This window comes from Oryctolagus cuniculus, chromosome 19, assembly GCF_964237555.1.
Source record: "Oryctolagus cuniculus chromosome 19, mOryCun1.1, whole genome shotgun sequence".
NCBI classification, from domain to species: Eukaryota; Metazoa; Chordata; class Mammalia; order Lagomorpha; family Leporidae; genus Oryctolagus; species Oryctolagus cuniculus.
In genome coordinates this window covers 46,224,331-46,249,063 of record NC_091450.1, presented here as the reverse complement: position 1 = coordinate 46,249,063, position 24,733 = coordinate 46,224,331, and the positions used below count along the sequence as shown (strand labels likewise).

General features: G+C 50.2%; 1 protein-coding gene across 1 annotated transcript in view; it reads left to right on the top strand.

Moving 5' to 3' along the window:
• GALNT17 (polypeptide N-acetylgalactosaminyltransferase 17) overlaps nt 1–24,733 on the top strand; it is a 505,081-nt gene that overhangs the window by 200,238 nt on the left and 280,110 nt on the right. The window contains exon 3 of the mRNA XM_008257969.3: nt 22,364–22,530. Within this exon, the coding sequence (XP_008256191.1) occupies nt 22,364–22,530 (167 nt within the window). The remainder of the gene's footprint in view (nt 1–22,363; nt 22,531–24,733) is intronic.

The window sequence follows — 24,733 nt, the reverse complement described above, 5'->3', positions numbered from 1 at the left end:
AAGATTAAAGGCAGCGATTTGCAGAGCGCTTGCTTCGTTTGCTTCCTGCAAATATCAAGATTAAGAAAGAAATGCATTGATTCCATTTCACCTTCTCGAAGTGTGTGCGTAGGCCTGAGGCAGTCTGTGACGTGTGGCTGTGTGATTCAAAGGGGGACTTGCTTTTGCTTTCTTTGATGGTCAAGAGGCTGATGGAGTGCTGTTTCTCTTGGCAAAAGTGCCTCAAGAAAACCAATCCATTTATGCACATTTTTAACAGGAAGAGCTCCACCCAACCCCTCCCCACGAAGAGCCTTCTCCATGGGTTTTGAGGGAAACACTGCCAATTTGTGTTTTTGAAAGGGCAATTCAGGTCTGTGACATGCCACAGTTCTTCAGTATTGGTTGTAGAACCAACGCAGCCACCCTGAGTATCTTTGCCCCCAAATACAGGGACTTGAACCAGTTGCTCTCCAAGTCTCCTCCCATTTTTAATGTGTTCATTTACTCAGTAACCGACATTTTGGAATATGAATGATGTGCCTTCAATTGCGCCAGGCGTAAGTAATAGAGTGGTGAAAGTGAGACCAGGTGCTTGGCCTCAGAGCACAGAAACCCTTGGAAAAAACACTCTGTGTCTCCATCACTCGAAAGATCCCAGCAGCCAATGCCGGCCGCCATTTTAGAAGTTTTCTCTGGACAACCCAAACTCCCCCAGCGCCTTTGATCCAAACACTGCTGTGCCTGCTGTCTCCCCCACCCCTTGGAATTCTCCACTCTTCTCTAACTTCTCCATTCTCTGATTCAAAACCAGTCTCCCAGTGTCCCCTTGATCCCAGCAGCCAAGTAACTTTGTTCACAGCTCCTAAGAGAGGTAGACCAAGGACTCAAAGCCAGACCTCAACAGAGATTTGATGAGCTGCCTTTTTTGACTCCTGGCATTTTGGGTCATCCAAAGTAGAATGCTTTATGGAATATTGAAGACATGTGGCCAAAGCTATTTTATATGAGACCCTGTTTGCCGTTACTCATTAGAACAATTCTTAAACACACGCACAGAATCAGAGACTTCATGACATGCCTCAGGAGGAAAAGAGGTAGATGTCGCAGGATGCTAATTTTGAAGAAGTCATGACTTTGCCTACTAGAGCTTACACTAGAGCTTCCTGCCTGCCTTTTGGCCCCTCCGGCTGAACCAGGAGTGGGGTTCTTCAAGGATGTGGGTGCACAGACCCGAGGGATGCATTGGCTACCGCTGAGTCCCAAGTGAATGTTCCTCTTTTTAACCTCTAGCCCTCCTCCCTCCTTTTCCTCCACTCCACGATTTCTGGAAGGAACAGCTTTACGTTATTGCATCTGAATTCCTCTACTACCCATCAGTAGTAATGTATTGAAATAGGCAGATGTTTCCAGTGATTTTTTAACTGCCAAATCTAAATCTTGGAAATTCTTCTTAAAAATCCATGTGTTTGAGATAAGAGAGAGAGAGAGGGAGAAGGATGGAGAGGGAGAGAGAGTGAGAGTGAGAAACAGCTCCCAAATGCTGATTCATTCCCCCAAATGCCCACAATAGCTGGGGCTACGCCAGGCCAAAACCAGGAGCCAGCAAGTCAATCCTGGTCTCCCACGTGGATGGCAGGAACCCAACTTCTGGCGCCATCACTGATGTCTCCCACGTCTGCATTGGCAGGAGGCTGGAATCAGGACCAGGAGCTAGGAACCAAACCTAGCTATGGTTTAGGTATGGGATGCTGGTATCTCAACCTAATGTCTTAGCCACTAGGCCAAACACCACTCCTACATTGTTTTTTTTTTATTTTATTTATTTATTTTTTTTGACAGGCAGAATGGACAGTGAGAGAGAGAGACAGAGAGAAAGGTCTTCCTTTGCCGTTGGTTCACCCTCCAATGGCCGCCGCGGCCGGCACGCTGCGGCCGGTGCACCGCGCCGATCCGATGGCAGGAGCCAGGAGCCAGGTGCTTTTCCTGGTCTCCCATGGGGTGCAGGGCCCAAGCACTTGGGCCATCCTCCACTGCACTCCCTGGCCACAGCAGAGGGCTGGCCTGGAAGAGGGGCAACCGGGACAGAATCTGGCGCCCCGACCGGGACTAGAACCCGGTGTGCCGGTGCCGCTAGGCGGAGGATTAGCCTAGTGAGCCGCGGCGCCGGCTTGTTTTTTTTTTATTTAAAGAAAGCACACAATACCAATTGAAAGAACTATTTGTGAATTAAGTAAATGTACATAGAGTAGAAAAATTTCCTCTTCAAGCCCCAGCCCCAAAGCTTACTCTTTTAAGCAGAGGTGAATATGATGAGCTGTTCTATGTGTGTATTTTTGACATTTTCTTATGCATGAGTAGGCTAGACATGCCCATTTTTAGTTTTGAAAGATTCTCTCTCTCCAAAGGGCCTTGGTTGTTAATTGCCAACCAACAATACAGGAATGTGTTTCTCTGCACCCAACACCATAGATGACTATTCTTCAACCTGTTTTGACAAATTGAAGGACAGAAATGTTTCCTTAGAGTTGCTGAGTGCATTTCTTTGATGGCTATAGAGGTTGATTGTCTTTTCCTATGCCAGCATTTATTGGATATTTCTGTGTCTCTTGAGTGGTTTTCTGAGATGGAGCTGTTGCTGTGTCTTAGTGTAATGGTGAATTTGTCTTTTGCTTTTTTGGATTTTCAGTCCAAAGTATGTGCTTAATATATTTGCAAATTATGTCCTAAGTACATGTGTTCATGAGCACAGACAGTCCTTGAATTTATAGTGGTGTGAAATTGAAGGCCATTCGGTGAAAATTGGGCTTCCCCTTTTGAACTTGGAGCTTTTGTGTGCTAGTGACCTGTGCTGCCACGGGCTGTCACAGGGCTGGGCAGTGGCAGTGGCCACAGACCCCAGGTAGCCCACAGGCATGCGGGAACAGCCAGTGCTCCATGGTGTACTGTTGCTGAGTTCTGATGTTTGGTAGGTTAGGTATTCTCAGTACTTTTTACACTTAGGGTGTTTTCAACTTAACAACGGGTCGCCGCATTGTAAGTCGAGGGGCATCTAATTGTCTGAATGAATACCTTTTATCAACTAAAAGTCTTCTTTCACCTTGAATCCCTTAAACCACTATAGTGATTTTCTTATTCAAGATTTATTTATGGGGCTGGTACTGTGGTGCAGCCGGTTAAAGCCCTGGCCTGAAGTACCAGCATCCCTTATGGGCACCGGTTCTAGTCCCGGCTGCTCCTCTTCCGATCCAGCTCCCTACTATGGCCTGGGAAAGCAGTAAAATATGGCCCAAGTCCTTGGGCTCCTGCGCCCTAGTGGGAGACCTGGAAAAATCTCCTGGTTCCTAGCTTTGGATCATGCAGCTCTGGCCGTTGCGGCCAACTGTGGAGTGAACCATCAGATGGAAGACCTCTCTCTCTCTCTCTCCTCTCTCTCTCTCTCTCTCTCTCTGCCTCTCTGTAACTCTGTCTTTCAGATAAATAAAATAAATATTTAAAAAATATTTATTTGTTTAATATATTTGAATGAGCTAAAAATAGATAGATGATTGAGAGATGGGTAGAGAGACATCATATGCTGGTTCGCTCCCCAAATGACTACAACAACAGCTGGAGCTGCTGTTTTTCAGCCAAAGTCGGAGGCTGGAAACTCAGTCCAGGTCTCCCCTGTAGGTAGCAGGAACCCAGGTGCTTGAGCCATCACCTGTGGCCTCCCAAGGTGGCCATCAGCAGGAAGCTGGAGTGGAGACCAGAGCTGGGGCTCAAACCCAGGCTCCTCCATATGGTGGTACAGGCACCTCGCGTGGCATCTGAACGACTCCACCGGCACCTGTGCCTGTAATCTTCTTACGGGTCTTTCTGCTTGACTTGATGTTTCAAAGCTTCGTGATTTCCTTCAGAGTATCCTCCCCAAACGTTGATTTGGGTCTAGCCCGGTGTTAGCGTCAGGCTAAGCTGCAGGGTGTGGGACCAAAAGGAGTTTGGGTGGAAACCAGAAGTCCCCAGCTGCCAGCCAAGGGTTTCCATGTGTGTGTGTGTGTGTGTGTGTGTGTGTCTGTGTGTGTACCTTTTCTTGGTGCCATTGTGATGTGTGGTCCCATGTGGCCTTTGAAACGGGCCCCTTTGTTGGTGATTCCTGCAGGGGTAACCCCAAGTTATGTGGGGTTGGCCTTTAAAGAGTGGGGCCAGGTTGCGGTACGGCCCCCTAATGCCTGAGGCCTCTGGGCAGTTGGGAAAGTCAGATGTGGCCAGTGACCTGTTCTTTCGTCGGTCTCCCTGGCCCCTCTCAGATTTAAGTGCAGGGTCAGCTCCGGTGTTTGCCTGCAAGGGAAAATGCCTTGTTCGTTTCTGATGGGTTGGACTGAAAAACACCGTCTTCTGCCAATAATGCAATGAGCTGTGTAGCACAAGCTGCCGTTGTTTCTTAGGCAATTTCATGTGGGCAAGGAGTTTTCTCTTTGCTGGGGTCTTTATTCGGGATGGAGTACAGGGGACAAGGCAGAGCTCCACGCAGAGGGCCGGAGGATGTGGGGTGGAGTTGGCTTCCAGATTCCTGGGTTCTGTATTTGTGGACTGAATATGTTGTTTAAAAAAAAAAATAGGCCTGTGATAAACTTGTACAGACATTTTTCTTGTCTTTGTCCCCAAACAATACAGCAGAGCAACTGTTCCCAGCATTTGCATTGCTTATGGCTGATAAATAATCCAGAGATAATTTAAAGTACCTGGAGGGTGCGCACGGGTCAGATGGAGTTTGTGGAAAATGGAGTGAAAGAGAGAAGTTTATTTTGGTTCCAAACATTTTTGAAATCCACGTATAGGAGGAGTCTTTGAAAGTTCTTGGAAAAGTGTATATTATGAAAAAATGTTAATTTTGCATCAAAATAAACTTATCTTTAAAAAAAAACTTTTTTGGGGACCAAGTGCTGTGGCATAGCTGGCAAGCAGCTGCCTGCAGTGCTGGCATCCCACAAGGGTGCTGGGTTCGAATCCTGGCTGTTCCACTTCCGATCCAACTCCCTGCTGATGCACGAGCGGGAGCGGCAGAAGGTGGCCCAAGTGGTTTGGCCCCTGCACCCATGTGGGAGACCCGGAAGAAGCTCCTGGGTCCTCGGTTGGAGCAGCCCAGCTCCTCTCAATCGGCCCAGCTCCAGCCATTGCAGCCATTTGGGTAGTGAATCAGTGGATAGAACATTCTCTCTCTCTCTCTCTCTCCCCCTCTCTTTCTCTCTCTCTCTCTTATTCCGCCTTTCAAATAAATAAGTAAATATTTAAAAATACTTTTTCCAGTTGGTAGGTAGAGAGTTGAAATGAGAGAGAAGGGAGAGAGGGAGAATGCATTTCCATGCTCGCTCTCAGATGTCGGTGATAGGGCTGGGCCAAGTGGAATCCCAGAGTCAGGAACTGAATCCAGGTCTCGCACGTGGGTAGCAGGAATTCAGTCACTCCATCCCCACCATTGCTGCTGCCTCCTGTGGCCTGTGTTAGGGGGAAGCTGGAGTTGGGAGCCCCAGGCACTCTGATATGGGACACAGCAGGTGTAACCAGTATCCTACCCACCAGGCCAAACGCCCAGCCCAAACTTATAATTCCATTTTCTATGAACACGTAGAAGTACGCTTACATGCAAACACTGCACCATTGTATATAAGAAACCTGAGGATTTGGACACACGTGGGGCTTCAGGGAGGAGCTGGGACTGTGAATGAGTTCCTGGAACAGGGGGTGCGTGTACCTGTGTGCTTTGTGAAAGTCCGTAGCTCTGCCCCCAAAGTCCTGCCTTTGCCCGACTCACAGACATGCTGCTCAATGATTGGAACATGTGCCCTGTGCGGCTTTGTCTCTGCCCTGCTCTGTAATCCATGACATCAGGGCTTCCCGCAGCTGGAGGATCAAGTCTGAGTGTCATCACTGGGGTCAGAATACCCTGTCCAGTGCTGTTTTCTCTTCCTCTCCCCGCTGAGTCCCTGAAACACCCAATTCTGTTTCATGGCAAGACACTGAATGTTTTCTCCCCTCTATCCTGCACCTGCTGTTCATTTTACTTGGAGAGGTTTGCCCCTTCTTCCTGGTTTTCACTTTGCAGATTTTCAACCTGGAGATCACCTACCTGTACCTCCTGGCCCAGATCCAATTGTGGTTCCTTTGCAGTGCCTTCCCTGGGCTCTTGTACATCTCTTGCAAGCAGAAACAAGCTCTCAAGGCATTCTGAACACCCCCCTTGACATCTTGACATGTATCATTCCATATCATAATTATGCTTTACATATCATTTTATCCTATGATCAGTGAGATTTTTCTTTGTTTATTTTTATTTTAAATATTTTTTGAGGGTTTGTTTATTTGAAAGGCAGAATGAGAGACAGTGAGAAAGAGAGAGAGAGATATCTTCCATCCACTGGGTCACTCCCCAAACAGCCAGGACTGTGCTAGGTTGAAGCTGAGAGCCTGGAACTCCATCCAGGTCTCCCAGAAGAGTGGCAGGGGCCCAAGCACTTGGGTCATCTTCTGCTACTTTCCCAGGCACATTGGCAGGAATGCTGGATCAGAAGCAAACAGAGGGGCTGGGACTCAGACAGGCACCCATATTGCAAGCAGTAGCTCAACCCACTGTGTCGTAATGCCTGCTCCAAGCTTTGAGCTTTCCCAGGGTAGCGGTAAGGTTTTTAAAATTTTCTGTGCCATCAACACTTCGTTGGCACATTGTTGATGCTCACACGGTGTTTGCAAGTGTCATGGTTAAGCTGATGTTTCTGGGAGAGATGCACTTGTCTTTGACGTGTTACAAACCAGGTTTTTAAATGGATCCATGAGCCATGTGAAAATCAAGGCAAAGGCAATGCTCATCCTGTAGGCATCGGGGCCAATCTGTGGGATTTTCTCTCTTGCCTCCTGCTGATGGGGTGGAAAACATTTAGAATCCAGTAAAGTCATCATCCTTGGGAAGATGAGATTTCTTCTCCAGTGATGTGTTGTAGCATCTTCACTCAGGCACAGGAAATACCCTGGAGGGAACTTGGTCCTCAGAAAGTCCTTGGAATCCCAGGACTGTGGGCTCCACACAACCACTTAAGCCCCAGGCAACTGCAGTACTTGTCTGTTTTCCTTATTCATATGTGTGACAAATATTAATGGAGGGTTTTAGTGTGCTGGAAATATGTTGGCCGAGAAGACGTGGTCCCTGACCTCATGCAACCTACAGGCTACTTATGAGAAAGGTAAATTGTTGGAGCCAAAGACCACACTTTGTGGAGAACCCTGGGTGTGGGGAGCAACTGGGAGCAACTCGGACTAGACTAAGTTACTGGAATTAAGACTTATTCTATGCATCTGCTCTCCCACAATATGGCGCTGAGAAGGGAGTAACAACTTCTATACAGCTGCCTCCAGTTCAACCAATAAACTGTAGGACCTGCTCCTGATTGGAGGAGAGCAGCGTACTCGGCGTGTGGGTAGCAGAGTTGGGATTGGTGGAAGAGGACTATAAAGGAGGAGAGAGACAACATGCACAAGGAACATCTATCTGAAGGAACACCTGTGCAGCCCCCGAGAGAGCTGGCCGGCGGTGTGCCACTCCCCCGCGGAAGTGGGGAAAGTGGCAAGGGGAACCGCCCTTCCACGGAGGCGGAAGGGACGGTAGCCAACCCGGGAAGAACCAGCAGCAAACCCGGGGAGGGCCGAGCAGACAAAAGAACAGCGCAGGGTCCTGTGTCATTCCTCCACGAAGAGGGGGAGCGACATAATGGTGCCGTGACTCGGATATGAAGCCTAGGCAGGGTTCAGTGTCACTCCTCCACGAAGACGGGGAGCGACACCTGGGTTCTTACTTCATATATCTGCTGCATTTATCTAAAAACATTATTGTGATTTTTTTTTTTTACTCATTTATTTGAAGGCAGATAGACAGGCAAACAGCAGTCTTCCATCCTCTGGTTTATCCACCAAGTGCTCACAACAGCTGGGCTGGCCCAGACCTAATCCAGGAGCTAGGAGTTTAAACTGGGTCTCCCATAGGGGTGACAGGGACCCAGTTTCTTGAACCATCACTTGCCGCCTCCCAGAGTGCACATTAGCAGGAAGCTGAGATTGGAATGGAGCTGGGGCTCAAACCCAGGCTCTCCATTCGGGTTGTGGACCTTCCACGCAGTATCTTAATTGCTGCAGCAAATACCTACCCCTATTGGCCGCGTTTCTGTTCCTCCTTCGTTGGCAGAGTTGAGTTCATATGTCAGATTCCAAAACTTTGCATGTGATCTGACTTGTGGGATTTTGAAAGGGAAAGCACTAGATGAGACAAAGCTACTAGAATGAAATGTATCTGCTGATTATCCTTCATTCAAAATGCGTAAGACCAGAAGTTTGGCGGGCCCCGCGGCTCACTAGGCTAATCCTCCGCCTGCAGCACCGGCACAGCGGGTTCTAGTCCTGGTCTGGGCGCCGGATTCTGTCCCAGTCGCTCCTCTTCCTGTCCAGCTCTCTGCTGTGGCCTGTGAGGGCAGTGGAGGATGGCCCAGGTCCTTGGGCCCTGCACCTGCATGGGAGACCAGGAGAAGCACCTGGCTCCTGGCTTCGGATCAGCGCGGTGTGCCGGCTGTAGCGTGCTGGCCGCGGCGGCCATTGGAGGGTGAACCAACGGCAAAGGAAGACATTTCTCTCTGTCTCTCTCTCTCTCACTGTCCACTCTGCCTGTCAAAAATAAATAAATAGATAAAAAAAAGACCAGAAGTTTTTGAATTCCACATTTTTTTAGATTTTGAATTATTTGCATATATATATATAATGAGCTATCCTGACTATGCAATTTGTTTGTTTTGCATATACCTTACATATATAGCCCAATGGTAATTTGGCCATTATATCATTATAATAATCTTTTGTGTTTTGGCTGTGACCCTGTCACATGAAGGCAAGTGTAAAATTTCCACATGTGACATCATGTTGGTGCTCTCAAAGTTTCAGACTTCGGGGCATTTTGGATTTTTGGATTAGGGATGTCTGGGCGATGACGCAGGTGGCAGGAAGAATCTATAAGATGTTGAAAAACCAATGGAAGCTGGGACTTAAGAGGATTGAAATTTTCTTTTCATACCATTTTATCCCGGAGCAGAAATGCAGCCAAGAGCTAGGAATTGGTCACGAAAGTCGTGAGGTTATTTTAAAAGTGGGAATTAATGGGTGAGATTAGATGCCAGAGACACTCGGTTGGACAGGTCAGCTTCTTTATAAAACACCCAGCCTTGGGCTCACATCGGATGCGGCATCATCATTGTAAATGACAGTTCCCATTACCTTAAGAAATTGGCATAGAGCTGGAGCTAACTCAGTTTTTAAATAAGATGACAGTCATTTTATGTTTAAGTTCCTCATGCGTTTCAGCCCTCTGTGTTCACCGGGAGAGGCAGTGCTCAGTGACTGATTTTGTGGTTATTATACAAGCCCATCATGGTATAGCTGTTGGGGAGACAAGAAAGTTGGTCCATGTTAGGACAATAGTTGTGTTTGTTGTCTATAATGGTTAAATGAGATCCAGCAGTGTTATACACCCGCCTACCACCCCCATTTGAAAAGACAACATAGTTGCATTTTTGGTTTCCCCCACAGAACTCTGCTTCCAGTTGTGAGCTGAGAGGGTGATTGTGGGCACTAGATGTCACAGCCGTGTCTAAATCCATGGCTTGCAGTCAACAATGCAGTTCCCCTTTTCATTTTGCAGTATGGCTCTGTCATCCATGAGTTCGTCTAAACTGACGTGTTTTTCTGTGTTGCGTTTGCTCATTATAAAAAATCAGAACAAGAACATGATAAAGGAGCAATAAACATGATTTATAATTTCACCACCTAGAGGCGCACAGACATTTCATTGTTTTCCTTTGAATGACTTTTATTACTAGTGTTGGTTCACCTGTTTTCAGGCATTTGTTAGTCGTTTGGTTCTTTTGTTCTCTCAATTGTGTGTTCCTGTTTTCCATTTATTTACCTAATTGTGTTCTTTGGGTTTTTGAGATTGGATAGTATAAGATCTTGTATTCTTTTGTCATTGCTGTAAATGGGTTCTTTATTCTGCAATTTACTATTGTCTTTTAATCTTGTTTTGAAGAGCTGAGGTTTCTAATTATTATTAAACTACTTAGAAATTCTTCTATACCCAGAATTTGTGTGAATATTCACTTTTATCTTTTTTATTTTCCTTCTATTTAGAATTCTAATTCTTAAAATATATTTTTTTTATGTGAAAGGCAGAATTCGGAGAAATTCTGAGAGAGAGTGAAAGAGAGAGAGAGAAATATCTTCCACCTGCTGGTTCACTTCCAATGGCCCAGGCTGATCCAGGCTGAAGTCAGGAGCCTGGAGCTGTATGTTGGTCTCCCACATGGGTGGCAGGGACCCAAGCCTGGGGCCGTCTTCCACTGTTATCCCAGTTGCTTTAGCAGGAAGGTGGGTTGGAAGCAGAACAGCCAAGACTTGAACTGGTACTTCCGTATGGGATGCTAGCATCCCGGGTAGTGGCTTATCCCGCTGTGCCACAAAGCTGCAAATGAAGTTTGATTTGTCTGAACTTCCTCTGAAGTGTTTGCAGGGAGATTCTCACTGCTTTGCCCCAGGAGAAGCGGTGCACCCAACACCATGCACTGAATGCTTTTTTTTCCCCTACCCTTCAGTTGGCGGCATCTTCTCAGCATAGACTTTTTAAGATCAGCTCTGTCTGTCTCCTGATTCTGTTTCGGTTGTCAGCTGGCTTGGTCTAGGAGCACGCTGATTCAATTACGTTAGCTTTAGATTGGATTTAACATCATATATATGTCTCTCGGAGTTCTTAATACCCTTTTCCCCTCAACCGTTTTGCTGTTTGTTATTCCCCGCTACTCTTTCAGGTCCAATGCTGAAATCATTTGTCAAGTTGTTAAGACTATTTCCATAGGAATCTTTATGAAAGTAACACATCCAGTGTTTTTTTTTTTTGAAGTGGGGAAGTAACACATGTGCAATGTGAAAAACCAAAGACTACAGTGAAACAAAAAAGCAGGCATAGAAGCCATTGCTCATTTCTGTGCTTGGACATTCCTTGAGGAATGTTTCCCTCCGTCTCCGTAGGTCACGGGCTTTGGGGCCCTGGAGGTCTGGGCTGAATGTCAAGCTCTGTCTACCACCTTCTTGATGTCGGGGAAGTAATTCTGAGCCTTGATTTTTTTTTTTTCCTCTTGGATCACTGGGACCAGGAATGGCCCTGTGCAGTATGAGCGTCGTTTCTGCAATGTTCAGGCTCGCATGGGCATGTGTGTCCTGCGGGGGTCACTCCCCCCTCCCCATGTCTTCCATCCTAGTCAGGTTCCCCACAGAGAGAGGGAATCAGGAGGTAGAAACAGACAGACAGACAGACAGACAGACACACAAGAGATTTATTAGGAGACCTGGCTGAGAAGTCCCCCAACAGAGGTTCCACAAGCTGCAGGCCCTGAGAGCTAGCGGTGGGGCTCAGTCCAAGGCTGGAACCAGCACAGCCCATGGCTTCATTCTCAGTCCAAGGCCATAGGTATGGGAACCCTGAGGACCACGGGTCTACGGGCTGGTGTTCAAAGATGGGGGGAGCCTGGAGTTCTGGTGTCTAAAGACAGAAGAGTGAGAGTGTAACCCAGCTCCCAAAGACAGAGTAGCCTTTGTTTCACCTTTGTGGCTGATCCTCAGACCACTGGATGTGACCACCCACAGTGCGAGTGGACCTTCTCCACTCAACTGCACTCAGATTCCTCCCAGCTGCACTCCAGAAGAAAGCCTTCCCAGTGCGCTTGGTGTTCCTCAATCCAGCCGAGTTGGCACCCAACAATAACCGTTAATGCATCGTCTTCTGGAACCATCGGTCAGCCCAGTGCTTCTCCCGGATGAGGGTCAGAGGCGCAGGAACAGCTGGCGTCCAACACCTGGCCCTGCTTGATCAAAACCAGTCATGCGGCCAAGTTCAGATCCAAGGGCTGCGGAAAAACAGGCATAGTCTCTTTAGCAGGCAGAACTTGAGAGTCAGAGGTCAAAGGGTAGGGCCATGAATGCATTTGCCGCATGATACAAATGGGAGCAGCTCTGTCACTCCGGCAGTCCCTGGAGGGAGAAGGCCTTAGGACTGGCCAAGATGGGCAAGATGAGGCTAGATCGAACTGAGCCTGGAAGGCTGGTGTGTAGGATCTGACCCAGTGTTGGATCTGGCCTGCCTGCCCTTGGCTACAAAGAGGTAACAACAATAAAAGGAAGATGGGTTGGAGATTTGGGGAACAGCAGAAGTGTTTTCAGGATTACGGTCAGTAACAAGTCAGGCTTGACTGGTGAATGTGGCCCAAACACTAAAAGGAAAAATGATAGATAGGGAGGATGTTCAGTGAAGCAGTTAATACACCACTTGGGATGCCCATTTCCCGTATTGGAATAATTGGGACCAAGTCTTGCCTCTGCTTCCAATTCCAGCATCCTTCTAACGTGCACCCTGGGCGGCAGGAGATACTGGTTCAAGTATTTGTGTCCCTGTCACCCGGGTGGGAAACCTGGTAGGAGTTGTGGGCTCCTGGCTCTGGTCTGCCCCAGCCCTGACTGTTACAGGCATTTAGAGAGTAAACCAGCCAAGGGCCGATTCTCTCTCTCTCTCTCTCTCTGTCTGTCTGTCTCTCTCTCTTTGGTTTTTCAACTACGTGAAACTTTTAAAAACGATGGTTACAACTCCTTTGCCTTTGAAAGAAACCAAGAGAAGGAAAAACAGTACTGGTGTGGTAGTTCTCACTGTGGTGCTGAAGGTATGGGGTCATGACCTTTAGTTTGGAACTCTGGAGGGAGCGGGAGGGGCTGGGTGGAGGTGAGGTGGTGAGACCTTGGCTGAGAGCAGAGGGTTTTTTTTTTTTTTTTTTTTTTTTTTTTTTTAAGATTTATTTATTTATCTGAAAGTCAGAGTTACACAGAGAGAGAAGGAGAGGCAGAGAGAGAGGGCCTCCATCCACTGTTTCACTCCCCAACTGGCTGCAGTGTCGATCTGAAGCCAGGAGCCAGGAGTTTCATCCAGGTCTTGCATGGCCTTCCCAGCAGAGAGCTGGATGGGAAGTAGAGCAGCCGGGACTCGAACCGGTGCCCATCTGGGATGCCGGCACCACAGGTGGCAGCCTCACCTGCTGCACCACAGCACCAGCCCCAAGCAGAGGGTTTTATGACCTTGGAGAGCTATAAAAAATCCTGTTGACCAAGCTAGGAGTCTGCTGGGTCTAGGAATTTCTTTCCAACTTGTATCAGCTCCTAATGTATTTTCATCTCCCCTCTCATTCCACTTAGCTTCGAAAGGGTGCAGGACACATACCAGGTATGAATATAATGCAGTCAGCATTGCCTGTGTCTTCAGAGCACCGAGGGCTTCGTCGTCCTGGCCTGAAACTGTCTGCATTAATTTACCCTTAATTGTTTTTAGAAATTCTATTCCTGAACCATTGCTTAATAAAACTCTGGGGATTTTCTTTCCTTTTTGCTGCTGTTGAATGCAGCGAGATAAGCTGCCTTGTACCATGCAGAGTCATCTCTTGACCTGAGAATCTGAGGGATGCCCGGCCTGTGTGTGTGTGTGTGTGCGTGCATGTGTGTGCGTGTGTGTGTCCCCTCTTCACTTTTAGGGAAACCTGTGCTCTATACACAGTGAACTATGATCAGAACAAAGACCAAAGAAGAACAATGGGCCGTTCTCCCTTAAAATATTCCTCTGCCCATAGATTGGACAGGAAGCTTCTTGGCTCATGCCAGGAGCGCCTCCTGCACCTTCAACGTGGCCTTGGCCGAGAACAGCTGAGCCTCATGCATTTTTTTTTTTGGACTAACAATAATTGCCCTGTCCTTGGCAATGCAACTCTTTGTGGCTCAAGAGACAAGCATGTTCCAGGTAGCCATGGAGCCAGTACATGTTCAGTTCAAGAATCAGAAATGTCCACGAGAATCCTCCAAAATCAATGTTTGTAGAAGCCAGGTTGGCCAAGAAACTGTGGAGTTTCTTGCCTCTGAGGTGCTTGACCCCAGGGCCTGGGTCACTTACTGGCCTGTGACAACGACCTGGAATTTCACACAGACAAAGGCGCTCTCTGGCCAGGGTCCAGCCCTCCTGAGCAAGCTGATGAAAGGTGTGCATTGTCTTCCAAGAAAAAAACAACACAATCTGCATGTACCACGTGTAGCATTCAACTTCAGCGAGTTTTCCTGGGGCTGCATGGACTCCAAGATAAGAACTCCTACCACGGAGCTGGCTGAATCCTGATTCATGAAAATTGGCCCGATTCGACCAGTAGGATGGGCACCCAGGGACTCAAATGCTAGGGTAGGCAGTTTGTCCTGGAGCTCGCTCTGTGTGGGGGAACTGAGCTAATGAGGTGTGCGCCTCCTTCCTGGAGGAAATTAAGCCACTCAGCAAAGTGTGTATTTGTCCTAATAATGAGAGCTCCAGAAGAGAGACCCCATACATCTCAGTCACTCCACGCCACGTCTCATTTTGCATGTTCTGCTGTTGCTAAATATGGTGCCATTCTTTGTGACGCTCAGAGGAATGCCTTGATGAGGAAGGAAGCAGAAGGGCTGGCTAATGTGCTTGACCCAGGCAGCTATGAGAATTTGAGCCCTGATTAGTAAATCCACAGAGACAGGAGCACAGTTGTGTTGGGGATGATGGCTTTTAAGTGTGGAGGTGTCATCACCGATGTTATCACTGCGGCAGGAAATAAGTGATACCTTTGATCAGTAGAAGGGTGGAGGGAATACACAGAGAAGGGAGGCGGATTTCAAATCTGTAACCACCTCCCTGCCAAGCGTCGTGCGCTCTGGGAAACGGAAAGAAAGAAGACACGGTAGCTGGTCTGCGGCGGGAGAAGACAGAGGAGCGCTGATGTCAGCTTGCAGAGGGTATGGAAGCCATGAAGAAGTAGCCTCTGGCATCAGGCAGGGGGCATCGAAGGAGGAGGAAGAGTCGGGTAGGGTGAAGAGCGTTTCAGGCAGAGAGCAAAGTGTATGTGAAATAGAAGCAATGGAATATTTATATAAAGTTGAGAAAGCGAGAGGAGACGGGGTGGGAGACATGAACAGGTTCTCAGCTTGGGTGCTAGCAAGGGAGTTTTAGCCACATTCTGAATGCTCTGGCAAGGCCAAGAGATGGTTGAAGTAGGAGCTTCATGTGACCACATTGCATTCGGAGAAGATCTGGTAGCACCGGGGTGGGTGGGATGGCATTGGGCTGCCCGGGAGGCAGTGCAGACTGGAGACAAGGATGTCATTCAGAGGTGGGTGAGGAGGACGGAAACTAAGGTGGTAAAAATGGGGCCGGCGCCGCGGCTCACTAGGCTAATCCTCCGCCTAGCGGCGCCGGCACACCGGGTTCTAGTCCCGGTCGGGGCGCCGGATTCTGTCCCGGTTGCCCCTCTTCCAGGCCAGCCCTCTGCTGTGGCCAGGGAGTACAGTGGAGGATGGCCCAGGTGCTTGGGCCCTGCACCCCATTGGAGACCAGGAAAAGCACCTGGCTCCTGGCTCCTGCCATCGGATCAGCGCGGTGCGCCGGCCGCAGCGCGCCGGCCGCGGCGGCCATTGGAGGGTGAACCAGCGGCAAAGGAAGACCTTTCTCTCTCTGTCTCTCTCTCTCACTGTCCACTCTGCCTGTCAAAAAAAAAAAAATGGGGGTGAAGGGACACCTGTCACACGGAGACCCTAAAGATGGTAGCATCTCCAGGACGGAGTGATCGGTTGCTTATGTTGATGGGCCCTGGCTTTGATTGACTTCTGAAGAGGCAGGATGGTGTCCTTCCATGACCACAGGAGGGAACAATGAGATCGGGGTTCCAGTTTCAGGCCAACTAAACTTGGAACTGAACTTGGAGCACTGGGGAGCCGTCCAGCAGGAGCAGAGGCTTGGATGAAGGTCCTGGCCGGAGACACAGCTTTGGAAGTTGCCCATGTACTGGTCGGAGCTGTAGACTCAAATGAGATCATCTGGGGCCAGATTAGGGTAAGACAACAGCAAAGGGGCAGAAAAAGGATCCCTGAGGAATTTTGGAATTTATGGGATGGGCAGAAAATGGCAACTTGGGTACCAGAACCAGTGGCTGGGGAAGATTGCCTGGGAGAGAAAGCTGAGAGAGGGGTGTGGGGATAGTGAGGTCTCAGGATCTAAGCTAAATAGGCTCCCTTTGAGGAAGGGGGTGAGGGTATTTTCATTTAACTGGGAGACTTGAGTCTCTTCCATAAGTGGAAAAAGTCGGTGGAGGGAGGAGAGGAGCTCAGTGGGAGGCAGCTGGCACCTCTCAGCCAAAAGGAAGGGGTCACCTTTGACCTCTAGGACCTGGCTTTCCACAAGGTGGAGGGGAGTAGGGAGGGTGAGTTCCTAGGTGGCTTTGCTTACAGGAGGGGGTGCTTCTTACACTTCCATGTGCATGGGGGTCCCCTGAATGGCTTGATGAGACAGATAACAGATGGCTGGGCACCCCCGGGGGACTCTGACTCAGGGGTCTGGGTAGAGCCTGAACTTCGCCTTCCTGACAAGTTCCTGGATGCCACTGGTGCTGATGCTGCTGGCCTGCAGACCACACAGTGGCTTTGATTTCCTCTTGTGTGCAGGAGGGGGCACCATTCCTTGCAGAGGGGGAGGCTGGGCTTAAGAAAGTGGTGAAGGGCCCAGGAGGGTGTAGAGAAATAGAATCGAGGGCTCTGACCTGCCTGTCATACAAAGAGACTCCGGGGCGGGGGGACTGGGGACCTTGGATTTGTCTCGGCCCCAGATGCACAGTGGTGAGCAGTGGAACTGCAGTGTCGGCTGTGTGAGCCAGAGGGAGCAAAGTCAAGTGGATGGGTGGATGGGGTCAGAAGGACCTTAGGGGTAAGGGACCTGGAAGGAGGGGTGGGCAGGGGCAGAGCATGGCTGAAGGAAGGTGCAGAGGTTGCAGCTGGGCTGGCTTGGGGAGAAAACAGACAGCCCCAAGACACGGAGATCCTGGGAACACAGATACAGAAGGAAAGGTAGTGATGGTGGTTGACGTTGTCAGTGGTCCAGGTACAGTGGCTCCGGGCAGTGAGGAAGTCCTGGGGGCGGGGAGGGGTGTGTGTCCAGACATCATCGTGCTGTGGCTACCCATGTTCTAGATGGTTCTTCTGGACATCCTGGGCTGTGGATCTGAAGCGCCTCGGCTGTGACAGGGACAGGATGAGGGACTGCAATGACAAGGTTCTGATGGGGTGTGACGCCCCAGTCTGCTGTAGTATGGCAGGAACCCAATTCATTTCCATCTGCTGCTCCCCAGACACATTAGCAGGGAGCTGGATGAGAACTGGAGTAGCTGGGACTCAAACCAATGCCCTGATATGGGATGTGGGCACTGCAAATGGTAGCTTAACCCCCTGTGCCACAACACCAGCTCCCCGTGTTTCAATTGAGATTCCTTCGGGGGGTTCCAGAGGCAGCCTGGCCGCCCAGCTCGCCAACAGTGAAGTGAGATCCTGGGCACCTTGGGTGCTAAGTGAAGTCATTGGCCGTTGGGGGGGCAAAGGGTGGAGGAAGGGGAATAATGGTTACCCTCATGTGGGAGTTCAAGGGAGCATCCTAGGCACGTGGGAAAATGGACAGACTCATGGACCAGTGGGCAGTAAGAGGCTCGCAGCCTCAGAGACCACACTGGGTTGGCTCATTTGCCTCTGATGGTTCTGAGAGCAGCTTGGCTGAGCATCCTTTTCCCGATGTTTCAGGAGAACCTGGCTTTGAATTTCTTCATAGTCCCCCCCCCTGGGCCTTGGGCATTGATGAAACTTGATCTGGAGCCGGCGCCGTGGCTCAATAGGCTAATCCTCCACCTTGCGGCGCCGGCACACCGGGTTCTAGTCCCGGTTGGGGCGCCGGATTCTGTCCCGGTTGCCCCTCTTCCAGGCCAGCTCTCTGCTATGGCCAGGGAGTGCAGTGGAGGATGGCCCAGGTGCTTGGGCCCTGCACCCCATGGGAGACCAGGAAAAGCACCTGGCTCCTGGCTCCTGCCAGGATCAGCGCGGTGCGCCGGCTGCAGCGGCGGCCATTGGAGGGTGAACCAGCGGCAAAGGAAGACCTTTCTCTCTCTGTCTCTCTCTCTCACTGTCCACTCTGCCTGTCAAAAAAAAAAAAAAAAAAAAAAAAGAAACTTGATCTGGATCAATAGCTTTCCTGCCAGTAAGCTTCTTTGGCACCAAGGATTGTTGCTTGCCTACTGACCAGTTATTGAGAGGGAATTGGTGACTTCTGGGGCCCAGATCCACTTCGAGATTGAGAGAGAGGCGGCGCCCAGCACCTCCCAGTGATGGGTTTTGAGATATTTTGCAGTGGATGGGGTTTATCATCCTCTCTCCTCTCTGCAGGTGTCTGTCAATTTTCTGATCCCTTCTTTTATTCACACGGCCTCCCAGCTGCTCTTACGTACCTGGTTTTTATACCCTCAGAGCCAAGGGGGAGGCAAGAAATGTCCCCAATTCTGTATGTGCAGTCCTACAGAGACGGGCTGCAAGGTGTACTTGGAGCTGGCTGCTCCTCTCCCATCCAGAGGTGCCATGCCTGCCACCCACCACTGTGGCACTGGGCACCTGAGTGCCTTCCAGGAATGAGGAGGTGATGGGGTGGGGGTGGGGGAGCTCTGTGTGCAGGGGTGGGACATCCAGGTCTCCTGCAGTTGGGACCCACTGAGGGTCACAAGGTCACAGCAGGGATCCATCCAGCATGCTCTTTGAGGCACAGGAGTTGCTGCTCTTTCCAGTCTCTCTCTCTCTCTCTCTCTCTCTCTCTCTTCTCAAGTAAAAATAAATCTTACAAAAAGAAAAGACATCCCACCACTTAAAAGAGAGAGAGTCTGCCTCTGTAGAGCAGCAGAAATGATGCTGGTTTTTATAATAATTACCCTCCACGGGTCCTGGGGGTGGGGTGTCCTCGGTCTAGGGGACGCTCTGGACGTCAAGGTGATGGTGGATGTGTAGGGGGAACAGAGAGGCCAGAAGGCAGAAGGGAGGAGCCAGCCAAGCAGACTGGACCTTCTCATTCGATAGCATGGTACCTGTTTCTGGGCCTCTCAGAGGTTCTGTATCACCTGATGCTTACAGGAATCCTGGTGCTGAGTCTGGCATGGTTTGCTTTGTAGCCTGACAGATGAAGAGACTGATGGGTGTGTGTGTGGGTGTGTGTGTGGGTGTGTGTGTGTTGGGGGAGTGAATAGCATATCCAGGGGACTGTGGTCCATGCATACTGGAACACTTCTGTCTTCTGATACTTGGGGATACCAGCTTTATTTATTTCTTAAAGATGTGTTTATCTATTTGAAAGGGAGCTAGAGAGACAGATGTTCCATCCACTGGTTTATTCCCCAAATGGCCACAAGAACCAGGGCTGGGCCAGGCTGAAGCCAGGAGACTGGAACTCCATCTGGGCCTCCCACAGGGGTGGCAGGGTCTCAAACACTTGCCCCATCTTCTGCTGCCTTCCCAAGCGCATTAACAGGAAGCTGAATCAAAAGTGGAGCAAACAGGACTCAAACCGGTGCTCATGTGGAATGTAGACATTACAGGTGGTGGCTTAACCCACTGTGTCTCAGTGCCGGCTTTTTCAAATTTATTGACTTATTGAAAAGCCACCTCGGTCCCCCGAAAGGGCAAGACTGAGGCCCCCATCTCCCAAACGCTCTCCCGCATGTCTCACTTCACCAGGTGGAGTTGCCCACTCAAGGCAAGAGGCTTCCAACTTGGTATTTGATATGCAGTGTGAGCCCCTGGCTTGGTGTGGGTACCATGCAGTCTGGCCTTTCTTCTTCATTGCAAGAACCAGAATCTGTTGTGAGACACCAGGTGCAGGATCAGCACTGGGGTATGCACAGTGGGTGTGTGCTCCCTGTACAAGCGGGTGAGTCCTGGGGCACCTGCCAGACTTGGGGGCTCCAGAGGGCTGAGGGGGCTCCTGGCGACCTTCAGGGGTGCCCTCGTCCAGGCGACCTTCTGGGGTGCCCTCGTCCCTCGAAGCACCACACAGTTCATGACATGGTTCTCCCCGACTGCCGGAAGCCCTTTCAATAGCCACCCGAAACTCCCTGGCAACCCCCAGAAGTAGATTTACAGCGACACAGTAAAAATGAGCCTGCATGATCAATGTGTCCCTGGATGGTCCCCTCCAGGAGACACCCGCGTATATTGTAACAAAGCTTTATTTTCTTCCGAAAATTGCCTACTTGATTAATACGGCCCGACACAGTCCGAGCTGTTCCGCATAAAAAACAGCCGTATCTCTCGCTCCGTCTTCAGCATCTCAGCCCTCTCACTCCATCCCTCCGTCCTCTTTCCTTTGTTTTGCTGGCTCACGCATTGGGCTATATATTGTGCAGTCTCCCTCCAAGAGGGGAAGGGTGCATTAAAATGCGCATATCTCTCCGTGCTCCGTTCTGCTAGGTTTCTGTTCGCTGTTTCCGAAATGGCTTAGGCCAGGCGTAGCAATAAAATCCCCGCAGTGCTGCCCAGAGAGAGTACAAGGTGCTTCTGTGACCGAGGGCTGCGCAGTGCGTTCCCCAGGTGTTAAATCTTCTGTCACGTCACCTGGAGCCCTGGCCAACGCTGCGGGCCCCCTGAGGCCAGCCTGGGTGTGCAGGGTGCTGCTGTTTCATCTCTGCGGAGGGGTTGCAGGAGGGAGGTCGGCTCCTGCCCCCAGGGAGATTTTAGAACACCTTGAACCAGGCTTGGGTGTGTCAGTTAGGGTTAGGGTTAGGGTTAGGGTTAGGACTAGGACTAGGGTTAGGATTAGGGTTTAGACTAGGGTTCAGGTTAGGATTAGGTTAGGGTTAGATTTAGGGTTAGGGTTAGGTTAGGTCTAGAGTTAGGGCTGGAGCTAGGGTTAGGGATAGGGTTAGGGTTAGGGTTAGGTTAGGTCTAGAGTTAGGGCTGGGGCTAGGTTTAGGATTAAGTTAGGGTTAGGTTTAGGGTTAGGATTAGGGCTAGGGCTAGGTCTAGGGTTAGGGTTAGGTTAGGGCTGGGGCTAGGGTTAGTGGTAGGGGTAGGGTTAGGTTAGATCTAGGGTTAGGCTGGGCCTAGGATTAGGGTTAGGGATAGGGTTAGGGTTAGGTTAGGGCTGGGGCTAGGGTTAATATTAGGGCTGGGGCTAGGTTTAGGATTAAGTTAGGGTTAGGTTTAGGGTTAGGATTAGGGCTAGGGCTAGGGCTAAGGTTAGGTCTGGAGCTAGAGTTAGGGATAGGGTTAGGGTTAGGGTTAGGTTAGGTCTAGAGTTAGGGCTGGGGCTAGGGTTAGGGTTAGGGATAGGGTTAGGGTTAGGACTAGGGCTAGGGTTAGGTCTGGGACTGGAGTTTGGGTTAGGGATAGGGTTAGGGCTGGGGCTAGGGTTAGGGGTAGGGGTAGGGGTAGGGTTAGGTTAGATCTAGGGTTAGGCTGGGCCTAGGGTTAGTGATAGGGTTAGGGTCAGGTTAGGGCTGGGGCTAGGGTTAATGTTAGGGCTGGGGTTAGGTTTAGGATTAAGCTAGGGTTAGGTTTAGGGTTAGGATTAGGGCTAAGGCTAGGTCTAGGGTTAGGACTGAGGCTGGGGTTAGGGCTTTAGCTAGGGTTAGGGTTAGGTTAGGGTTAGGTTAGGGTTAGGGTTAGGATATGATAGTTGCAAGTGGGAAAATCCACTTCTTTTATTTGTTGTTGTTGGCGTGTGGTTTCATTTCTTCTAGAAAGGCAGCTCCGTGGGAGCAGAGATCTTAGTTTGTTGCTGGTCACCTGTGCGTTCAGTAGATGTCTTGATGGTGTTACTCTGGAGATAGGTCATTGGAAATAGGAGCATTAGACCCGCGTGCAGGTGGTTTACCTGAAAGGTGACAAAGCCACTGCTAGGGGAAGACCTGTGATGCAGATTGCAACTGTGGGTCATGGGATCTTAATCCCACTGGGGGAATTTAGAGTTAACTTGTCAAGGGGAGAGGGAGCCGGGCTATTTGTACACCCAGTCTCAGGGATCTTGAGATAAGAGCTCCCAGAGTGAGGGCAGTTGCCTAGGCGGCAGTAAAGAAAGCTGTAGGCATGCAAACGCAGGTGCTAGGAATGAGAAATTGCACAGGTGTGCGCTGAAGACAGGGCTAGGGGAAGTGTGGGGGCACTTCTGGGTGACACAGGAGCCACGAGTAAGATGCATGCCCGAATATAATGCATTGCCTTTGGTAAAAATTGGGGAAAGTGAGACTGGGTCCTTTAATCTCCTCCTTGGTTTCATTTTTCACTTCTTAGCCTGGAGGAGGTCAAGAGGCAACCAGAGATCCACGCCTTGGAAGGCCTGGGCTGCAATCCTTGCCGAGGCCAGCTGCCACGCGCGTGCCGCGGTGCTGCCGCTAACTCTCCTGTCCCGCCCTGGCTCTTCGTCCCCCAGGTGCAAGGAGCTCAAGTACTCCAAGGAGCTGCCGCAGATCTCCATCATCTTCATCTTCGTGAACGAGGCCCTGTCGGTGATTCTGCGCTCCGTGCACAGTGCCGTCAACCACACGCCGACGCACCTGCTGAAGGAGATCATCCTGGTGGATGACAACAGTGACGAAGGTAGGGGCTGCCTGCTGTCAGCTGGAGGGCGGGGCCCCGTGCACTCCCCAGGGAGCCGGGGTGGGAGAGGGGCGTGTTTTAGAGGAAGAAATCCAGGTGAAGGCTGGCTCCCAGGGCTCGTAGGAATAAATTATTGCTCGTGTATCTAGATGCACTTCCCTTAACAGAAAATGGTGGCCGGCGCCGCGGCTCAATAGGCTAATCCTCCGCCTTGCGGCGCCGGCACACCGGGTTCTAGTCCCGGTTGGGGCGCCGGATTCTGTCCCGGTTGCTCCTCTTCCAGGCCAGCTCTCTGCTGTGGCCCAGGAGTGCAGTGGAGGATGGCCCAGGTGCTTGGGCCCTGCACCCCATGGGAGACCAGGAGAAGCACCTGGCTCCTGCCTTCGGATCAGCGCGGTGCACCAGCCACGGCGGCCATTGGAGGGTGAACCAACGGCAAAAAGGAAGACCTTTCTCTCTGTCTCTCTCTCTCACTGTCCACTCTGCCTGTCCAAATAAATAAATAAATAAATAGACAATGGTGAAGGGCTGAGTTCCACCCCCAGCCTTCTCCCCATCCCATTCCCCCCTCCGCCACCTCCTTTGTCCTTCTCCAAGAAGTGAAAGAAGAAATTCCGTTGGGACCTCTTCATCGGACATCAGAACTCCCCTCTGCGTCTCGGTTCTCAATGTGATCGTGGAGGGTTGGCTGCTTTGGCTGAGCGGGTTGAGCTGCTGTGTGGGGGTGCCTGTGTGTCTCATCCCAGAGTGCAGGCTCCACTCCCTGCTGCTCTGTTTCTAACCCAGCACCCTGGGAAACAGCATTGATGATTCGAGTACCTGGGTCCCTGCCACTCACCTGGGAGACCTGGACGGAGTTCCTGGCTGCTGACTCTGGCCTGGTGCAACGCTGGCTGTTGTGGGCATTTGGGGACTGAATCAGTGGATGGAAGATCTCTCTCTCTCTCTCTCTCTCTCTCTCTCTCTCTATTTCCCTCTCCCTCTCCCTCTCCCTCTCCCTCTCCCTCTCCCTCTCCCTCTCCCTCTCCCTCTCCCTCTCCCTCTCCCTCTCTGTCTCTATCTCTCTGTCTTTATCGGCCTTTCAAGCAGATGAAAATAATAAACATTTTAAAAGAATGATTGTAGGTCAAAGCCAATGATGTTTACAGGTCTTTTTGAATTCAGCTCAGTGGATCAATTAAAAATATAAAGCAAGCAAATATTGGATGACAATAGCAAAGCTCCCTGGACATCCTTGGAGACAACTGGACCGAAGTGTGAAGGGGATTGGTTTGGTTCATCATGCTCATAGCTTACAAAAATCACCATACTCACCACAGGGAGAAACCCTCAGGAGCTCCCAATGGCTGTGAAAGCCTGCCTGCAGGCCAGGGAGGCTAAGATTCTGCACAGCCGTGGGATTAGGAGTGGACTAAGCCCTGGGCTTTCAGCCTGCTGAGTAGGAGGAGGATTATCCCACCAAGACCTCCTCCTAAGTCAGGAAGAAATGGAGGAAGAGATAGCAATGCCACGGGTCTTGTTTAAGACCCGATTACCAGTGTACTTCAAAAAGTTCATGGAAACAGGTATTAAAAGATAGTTTATTTTTGGTGTGTTTTTTTGAAATCCGTGCATAGTTTCCTTTTAAAGATTTATTTTACTATTGATTTGAAAGACTGAGTGTGAGAGAGAGAGAGAACAAGATCTTTCATCCCCTGGTTCGTTCTCCCAACAGCCAGGGCTGGGATAGGCTGAATCCAAGAGACAGGAGCTTCATCTGGGTCTCCCACATGGGTGGCAGGGACCCAAGCACTTGGGTCTTCTTCTGCTGCCTTCCCAGGCACATGAGCAGAGAGCTGGATCAGAAGCAGAGCAGCAGGGACTTGAACCTGTGCTTTGATGTGGGCTGCTTAACCTGCTGTACCACAACACCAGCCCTTGCATTACTTTATAATATATTTTTCATAAAGATCCCTTTCATGTAGGCATCACACAGTTGTTTGCACCAAATAAACCTCTCTTTGAATTCCATTTTACATGAACATTTTTTTTTATTTGACATGTAGAGTTATAGACAGTGAGAGAGAGACAGAGAGAAAGTTCTTCCTGCCGTTGGTTCACCTTGGTTCACCCCCCCCCCCCCCCCCCCCCGCCAAATGGCCTCTATGGCCGGAGCTACGCCGATCCGAAGCCAGGAGCCAGGTGCTTCTTCCTAGTCTCCCAC